Source organism: Vulpes lagopus, chromosome X, assembly GCF_018345385.1.
Source record: "Vulpes lagopus strain Blue_001 chromosome X, ASM1834538v1, whole genome shotgun sequence".
Taxonomy (NCBI): domain Eukaryota; kingdom Metazoa; phylum Chordata; class Mammalia; order Carnivora; family Canidae; genus Vulpes; species Vulpes lagopus.
Genome location: NC_054848.1, coordinates 80,043,169 through 80,052,137, shown reverse-complemented (window position 1 = coordinate 80,052,137; position 8,969 = coordinate 80,043,169). Strand labels below are relative to the sequence as shown.

The window sequence follows — 8,969 nt, the reverse complement described above, 5'->3', positions numbered from 1 at the left end:
CCTGTGTTTCTCTCTCTTTCTGTGTCTCTCATGAATAAATAAATAAAATCTTTTTTAAAAAAGTGAGTAGCTTTGAAACCTGAGCCTGAGGTTTTTAGTCAATAGCCAAAAAATTTCATAATTTTTCCCTTCCCTAACATTTACACGTCTGCAAAATTGTATTGCCTTTTAAAGTTTATAATAGCTCAATACAGAAACCCAGATTCCATTTGATAAATAAGTCTTCAATTCATATGAAAGAATCATACTGGCTCATTTAGCAAGAATATGTAGGTCCAAAATACGGAAGAGAGACATCAAATACATTCAAAATGAAACAAGAGACCAAAAAAGTTATTGTCTTTTAACTTTAATAATACACTCAAAATTTTAACACAAGAGGATTCACTATTTTAATTAACATTTAAACACAATTATAAGGAACAAAAGGCTGAATGCACTTATGAACAAAGTGTAGCATGTGTCTTTTGATTCACGAACTGCCCAAAACATTTAAAATATATAGCATATGAAGTCACAGAACCATAGGGCTAGAAGAAAACCCCACAAGATAATTGCTTAACTAGATTCAGATTGATCTTGACACTGAATACTTTTTAAAGTCACGTGATGGTCATTTTGGTCATCAAACTAACCACAGAGATGTCAATCACAGGGCTTTGCAAATGTGGAATGGTGATTTACAGTTTAAAATGAAGTACAATAGATCACCAGAATAAAACTCTCTTAGTCACTGTTTTATATTTTCAATATGCACACTTAAAATGTTAATATGAGATAAAATTTCACTATTTAAACTCACATTACATGTACCCAAACTACAAATGAAGACAGAAAAAATAGGTACCTACTGTAGCCTCTGGCTTTAAGATCACACACTGGTCAAAACATTTAGAAATTCAAAGGATAAGAAGTCACAATAAAGAGTGGAAAGCCTTAAGACCATTTAACACACTCATTGTACAGCTGATCAAACTAAGGACCAAGGCAACTGGACCATAACAATCCATGTGTGCTTTTCGAAAATGACAGTAACCACCATAGCCATGAGAAATGCAGGTTGACCACTTTAGGAGAATTTAATCTTCAAATCAGCAATTCAGAATTTCCCACTATAGGTGAATAAAAGTAGAAGGATGTTAAATGTTCAGGAGAAGTTACTCTTGTAAGTCAGGATGCCTTATGCTGAGGCTTTAGAATAAAAACACTTCACAAATAGAATAGTGAACACAAATTATTACAAGTCAAGATAATAGTTAAATAGAAGTTAGGTAAATTTTCTTGATACACAAAAATTGTTTTGATGAACTTTTCAGTAATGAATTTAAAATGAAATGCATTAGCTCCAAACACAAGGTGAACATTAGACCACTTGATAACTTTAGAGCTTATGCAATATTCTTGCTGAAAAGCGGTTACTGAAATTACCAACCAAATGACAGATTATCTTTAAAGCAGCGCCATCCTTATAACCTGCAATCATTTCATTTGCCAATTTTTAAGAAGTATTAGTTGGACTATAAATCCTGTGCAGGTAGACTTCCACTTTGTTGTTACCTAAATTACAGATATCCAAGATACCGACGATATGCACTCTATCCAGTTTCATTGCAGCTTTTATAATATCACCTAAAAGTAAAAAGCAAAAAGTATTGTAAAATAAACATTTACTTGGATTTAGTATCACATAAGCTGATTTTTTTCCCTTATAACATTAACAATGTCCCTCATCTTTTCCCTCTCCCATTCAATTTACCACACATTCATCAAAGCTACGTTATGGTAACTTCTGCCCATAACAATGAATATATCAAACAGATGCTACTATTAATGTGAAGATATGGGCTGGTATTCCAAAGCCATATTTAGTTATTTCTACTTTTTAAATCTTCTTGGCAGAGTAAAGTAAGTCTATGTATTTTCAAGGTTATTTATATGGTGTCAAGTGAACAACTTATTGGTACACTTTAAGGAAGTACTAAAATCATTTCTTTCAAAGTCAATTATCAATTCTTTAGAAGACATACAAGACGTAAAGCAAAATACATATATGGAACTGAAATTTTTTTCAAAGTATATTTCCTTTGAGAGAGCTTTACTAACTAACAGTTAGCTTTGAATACTCTCAAGAAGCTTTATCAAAAATGGATCAGGTGAGGGACACTACTATGAATGGTGGTGTAGGCAGTTTCAGGGCTGTGCCCCTCCACTAAAGCAATTCATAGGTTGACAAAAACAGATCAACTTATGCAGACTCTGGAATCTAGACAAAAACTGAAAACAGTCGGGAAAGATTAATAAAGAAAGAGATGCTGCACTATGGTAGGGATGTGCTATGGTATTTTAAATTGCCCATCTACTCCCTCCCTATATCAGCAGCAGCCATGATGATGGCAGCTCACGCTCCTGGTGCAGGTTGCTAGGACCAGATGGTGTGATGCAGAACTTATTCTCAAAGATGTGGTTGTGAGTTCTGACCTGTTAGGCAGTTCTCTCAAGGGCAGATGTAAGGGACTGCTTTTAGTTTCCCTGATTTGGAGCATTTCCACGATGGGGATAGCTTCCCCAGTGACTTTTGTTGAAAGCATATGAAGGCAAAAACATTAGCCAGAGCAGCTGGGGCAAAGTATAAAGTTGGGACAAGCAATAAGCAGAACAAAAAGCCTGGGGGGGGCGATGAGGTTGGGAAAAGACACATGGAGGGGGATAAGGGCCTTTTAAAAGCTCCTATGTACACTAGGACACCAAGAAGGCTACATGTAGGGACGCCCCTCTCTCTGCTCATTCTTCTCTCTCTCTCTCTCTCTCTCTCTCTCTCACTCTATTACTCTATCACTCTCTCTCAAATAAATAAATGAAATCTTAAAAAAAAAAAAAGAAGGCTAGATGTATGCCCAGTGCTGGACGCATGCTCAGAAAAAGCCTGAGAATAATTGTTCACCTCTGGCTGACCATCAGAGTTTGCAGAGCAGGAAGTGAAAGCTAAAACAGGGTGGTAAACAGCCTGGGTAAGCACTGAACGAGTGCCACGACACAAATCCAACTGCAAAAACTGGAGATCATTTTTGTCCTTGCTTTCCTTTTCTCACCTCCAGGTGTTTAAAGAAACTCATCCAAAGCACTAAGTGACCACTGCTAAGCTAACAGATCATAGGCTTCAGTGGCTATACATGACAAAGACTTCATTTTCAATATGAAAAATGAAAACCTTTAGAGGTTAAATAACTTAGACAAAGTCGCATGGTGATTCTAATCTACATAGTCTGGCTTCAAGGCATGTGCTCTTAACTTCTGTATGCTAGGGCTACCTCTCTATACAACTGTAACATAAAAGCCAGTGGTAGATCTAGGTTTTCTGGGGCCTGAAAGGCGTACTATTTAGAAGCCCCTTTTATGAAAAAGAATATAAATACAAAACAGTAACAAAACAAGTGAGGGTTTCTCAAGCTTAGTCTTCATTAGTTTCACAATTAAAGCCACCTCTGCTAGGCATGTCACGAAATCTGATGAATGATTTAAAACTGTGCAAGTTCACTAACAACAAATTCAGAAAATAACTATATAGCTTTCTCCTTCTTTCAACGGGATGGACTTTAATCTAGATACTTTGGAAAGATTTTGAGATCTTTAGCTTTGATGCAAACAGCAACAACCCAAACCTTAATAATTCTAATTGTTACCATATATTGACTTTTACAAATAGTGACTTATGGAGTGCCTACAACATAAAGTATAAATGTAAGTGACTCTGCCTACTTGTATTAATGCTTTGGGCAAATGACAACCTCTCAATCTGCTCATCTGGTCCTACATCAGAGAATGTTGTGAGGATTAAATACTTAGGGTGTTAGAGCATTTAGAATGGTGGCTGACACACAGCAAGGACTCAGGTATTAGAAATAATCATTTTCTACCTAAGAAAACCTAGTATGACATTAAAATGTTATCATTTACATCACATAGGGATTCTTTTAAAAGGACTACAGATTTTTACCTATAAAATGAGCTTCTCTACATTTCACTTTCAATTGTTTGAATTGTTTACAAAACTGCACATTTTAAGAAATGTCACAGATGCATACAGTGAGTATGACAAAGGCAATGCTATGTGTCCTCCACTCCATTTCCTCATGGTTACAGGGGAAGATAAAGTGTCCTGGCATCTCTTACAGCTAGGTTGGGATCATGTAAGTAAGTTCTGGCAATGAGAATGTGAGTAGAAATGATGAGTCACTTCCAGTCCAACATAATTACAAGCTAGTGCTTCCTTCATCTCTTCCTTCCTCTGCCTAGATAGCCCTATAAGCCACTTGTTCCTGCTGAAGCTGCAACAAAATGGAAGCAGCCTTCATTCTTGAATCACTGCTGAGAAGAAAGCTAACTATTGATCAGACTTAATTTGAGCGAGAAATAAACATTTATTTTGTCATTATTTTTGCAGGCAGAAATATCACACTGTGTTACAAGATAGGTTAGATGGTGCCACAGTTACAAAGCCACTTCAAAGTCTCAGTGACTTTAACACAATAAATGTTAATGCTTCTAAAGTGTTTATCAATGGAGATGGTAACTCAATGTATTCAAAGAGGAGGAAGGTGTGTGTGTGTGTGTGTGTGTGTGTGTGTGTGTGTTCCTGTAGTTCATAGTTAGAGATGATATCCAATTAAGACATCATATCAGTAAGTATTAGTCAATAAGTGATTTGGGAAATACCGCTAACCACTTGAAAAAATTAAAACTGGGTCTATTCCTCAAGTTGCATACCAAAATAAGTTCCAAATAGATTAAAATTTTCAACTGTGAAAATGAACCCATATTAACATCAAAACACCAAGCAACCCAGTTTAAAATGGGCAAAAGACTTGAATATATATTTTTTCAAAGAAGATATACAAATGGCCAGTGAGCACATGAAAAGATGCCCCACATCATCCATAACTAGGGAAATACAAATCAGAACCAAAATGAGATACCACTTCAGGATGGCTGGTTTATTAAGAAAAAAAAAAAAAAAAACGCCAAAAACAAAAACCCCAGAAAATAACTACTGGTGAGAATGTGGAGAAACAGGGATCCTCGTTCATTGCTGGTGGGAATGTAAAATGGTTTAGTTGCTGTGAAAAATGGTTTGGTAGTTGTTCAAAAAGTTAAATTCAGAATTACCATATGACTCAGCAATTCCACTTCTAGGTATATTTCCAAAAGAATTAAAAGCAAGGACTCAGACACTCGTACACCAATATTCATAGCAGAATTACTCACAATAGCCAAGAGGTAGAAACAATCCAAATGTCCATCAACAGATGAATGGATACACAAAATGTGGTATATACATACAATGAAATGTTCTTCAGCTATAAAAAGGAATGAAATTCTGATGTATATTACAACATGGATGACCAAGTGACATAAGCCAGACACAAAGGGCAAAGACTGTATGATTCCACTTATATGACGTACCTGAAATAGGCAAATTCATAGAAATAGGAGGTAAAATAGAGGTCACCAAGGACTGGAGACGGGGGAAATGGGGAGTTACTATTTAAAGGTATCAGAATTTCTGTTTGGGATGATGAAAAAGTTCTGAAAATGGATAGCAGTGATGTTGCACAACAGTGCGAATATACTTAATGTCACTGAATTGTACAGTTAAAAATGGTTAAAATGGTAAATTTTATGTAAATTTTGTCATAATAAAAATGATATGAGTAAAAAATGAAACTATAAAAGTACCAAAAACCCATACTGAATTAAAAGAAATAATCTGGGACTAAGTGATGCCCTTCTGAGTATGACATAAAACCAGCAGCCACAAAAGTAAAAGATTGATATATTTGAGTACATAAAAATAAAATTACTTAAAATAACAAAAGAAGCCTTCCATTGAACAAATTTAGTCAAACAGGGTAAAAGTATTTACAACACATAATAAAGGATTAGTTACTTTAATATGCAAATAAAACTTAGAAATTAATAAGAAAAAGAACATTCTTATAGAGGGGAGCCTGAGTGGCTCAGTCAGTTAAGTGTATGCCTTCAACTCAGGTCATGATCCAAGGGTCCTGTGATCGAACCCCACGTAGGGCTCTCTGCTCAGTGGGGAGTCTTCCTCTCCCTCTCCCTCTGCTTTTTCCCTGCCTTGATCTCTCTCAAATACATAAATAAAATCTTTTTAAAAAAAGAACATTCTTATAGAACAATGGAAAAAGTAAAACTAGCATGTAAAATTCATAGAAAGAAGAAATATAAATGGCGAACAAACATTATGATGTTCAAGCTGAGAAATAAATAAGAAATGCAAATGAGAATAGTGATATAATAACTTTTTTGGCCATCAGTCTGCTAAGGAGTAACAAGAACAATAATACCTAGCATTTCTAAGGGTGTGAATGAAGTGGCACTCAACATACCTCAGCACAATAAATGCCATATATAAAAAACCCATAGCTAACACCATCCTAAATTGGGAAAAATTGAGAATTTTCCTCCTAAGGTCAGGAATAAGATAAGGATGTCCACTCTCATCACTTTTAATCATTATAGTACTGGAAGTTCTAGTCATAGCAATCAGACAACAAAAAGGAATAAAAAGCATCCAAAATCAGTAAGGAAGAAGTAAAACACTCAGTATTCACAAACAACGTGATACTTTATATAGAAAACCTTAAAGACTCCACCAAAAAACTGCGAGAACTGATAAAAAAAAAATTCACTGAAGTCACAGGATACAAAACCAACATACAGGAATCTATTGCATTTCTATACAGTACTTATAATGAAAACAGTAGAAAGAAATTAAGAAGACAGCCCCATCACAACTGCACTCAAAATAATAACATACCTATGAATTAAACTCACCAAAGAGGTGAAAGACTTGTATCCTGAAAACTATAAAACAGTGATGAAAGAAATTGAAGATGACATAAAGAAATGGAAAGACATTCCATACTCATGGACTGGAAGAACAAATATATTCAAAATGTCTATACTACCCAAAGCAATCTATATTAAATCTATAGATTTAATGTAATCCCTATCAAATACTAGCAGTTTTCACAACTAGATGGAACAATCCTAAAATTTATATGGAACTTACAAAGACTCAGAATAGCCAAAGCAATTTTGGAAAAGCACAGCTGGAGGCATCACATCCTGGACTTCAAGTAATATTACAAAGCTGTAGTAATCAAAACAGTATGGTATTGGCATAAAAACAGGCACACAGATCAATGGAACAGAATAGAAAAACCAGAAATGACCCACAACTATATGGTATGTTGATCTTCAAATAACAGGAAAGAATATCCAGTGGGAAAAAGACAGTCTCTTCAACAAATTGTGTTGGGAAAACTAGACAGCTACATGGAAAAGAATGAAACCAGACCACTTTCTTACACCATACACAAAAATAATATGGATTAAAGATCTAAATGTGAAACTTGAAATCATAAAAATCCTAGAAGAGAGCTCAGGCAGTAATGTGTCTGACATGGGCCATAGCAACATCTTCCTAGATATGTTTCCTACAGCAAGGGAAACAAAAATAAAAATAAACTATTAGGACTATGTAAAAATAAAAAGTTTCTGTACAGTGAAGGGAACAATCAACAAAACTCAAAGGCAACCTACAGAATGGGAGAAGATATTTGCAACTGAAATATTCAATAAAGGGTTAGTATCCAAAATATATAATGCACTTATACAACTCAACACCCAAAAACTAAATAATACAATTTAAAAATGGGCAGAAGAAATGAACAGATATTTCTCCAAAGGAGAAGCCCAGATGGTCAAGAGACACATGAAAATATGCTCAACATTACTTATCATCAGGGAAATGCAAATTAAAACTACAATGAGATGTCACCTCACCCTGTTAGAATGGCTAACATCAACAACACAAGAAACAAGTGTTGATGAGGATGTGGAGAAAAAGAACCCTCTTGCACTGGTTGGTGAGATTGCAAACTGGTGCAGTGACTCTAGAAATCAGTATTGAGGTTTCTCAAAAAGTTAAAAACTGCCCTATGATTCAGCAACTGCACTACTGGGTATTTCCCCAAAGAATTAAAAAAAAAAACCACTAATTCAAAAGGATACATGCAGCCCTATGTTTACTGCAGCATTATTTATAATAGCCAAATTATGGAAGTAGCCCAGGTGTGCAGAGATAGGTATATGGATAAAGAAGCTGTGGTGTATATATGTACAATGGAATATTATTCAGCCATAAAAAAGAATGAAGTCTTGCCATCTGCAACGAGGTGGATGGATCTAGAGAGTATAATGCTAAGTGAAATAAGTCAGAGAAAGACAAATACCACATGATTTCACTCATATGTGGAATTTAAGAAACAAAGTGAAGGAGCAAAGGAAAATAAAAGAGAGAAACAAGCCAAGAAATAGACTCCTAACTATTGAGAACAAACTGGTGGTTGCCAGAATGGGGGTTGGTAGAGGGATGGTTCAAATAGGCGATGGGGATTAAGGAGTGCACTTGTGATGAGCACTGGGTGATATTTGGGATAGCTGAATCACTATCTTGTACACCTGAAATGAATATAACATTGTATGTTAGCTATATTGGAATTAAAAAAAAGACTCTGAGAGGGAGGAGAAATAGAATATATACTGTTATATGCAAAAATAATTTCTTAAAGGATTCAAAGAGTATTTACTGGTTATTTCTAGAGAGGGGATGAGTGAGTTGGCAGAAGGGGATGGACCTGCATAGGCAGGGAGGGGAACTTTACTCTCACACAATGACTTTGTGTACCATTTGAATTTTTGAACTGTGAACATATACAGCTTTTGTAATCAAAAAGAAACTAGGTTACACAAAATGTTTAAAAGATGACACCAAAGGTAGAAGCTACTGCAATTCATTATTCTGTACTTATTTTAATCTTCAGTTTGGAATTCTGGAAGGAACAGGAATGTTTCAAATCTGGCGGATCTGGCTTCGAATT

At 35.2% G+C, this 8,969-nt stretch overlaps 1 protein-coding gene across 2 annotated transcripts in view; it reads right to left on the bottom strand.

Moving 5' to 3' along the window:
* Positions 1 to 342: 342 nt before the first annotated feature.
* RADX (RPA1 related single stranded DNA binding protein, X-linked) overlaps positions 343 to 8,969 on the bottom strand; it is a 91,235-nt gene continuing 82,608 nt past the window's right edge. For both annotated transcript variants that reach the window (XM_041741289.1, XM_041741290.1), the window contains exon 14: positions 343 to 1,629. In XM_041741289.1, coding sequence (XP_041597223.1) covers positions 1,499 to 1,629 — 131 coding nt within the window. In that variant the 3' untranslated portion in view covers positions 343 to 1,498. The remainder of the gene's footprint in view (positions 1,630 to 8,969) is intronic.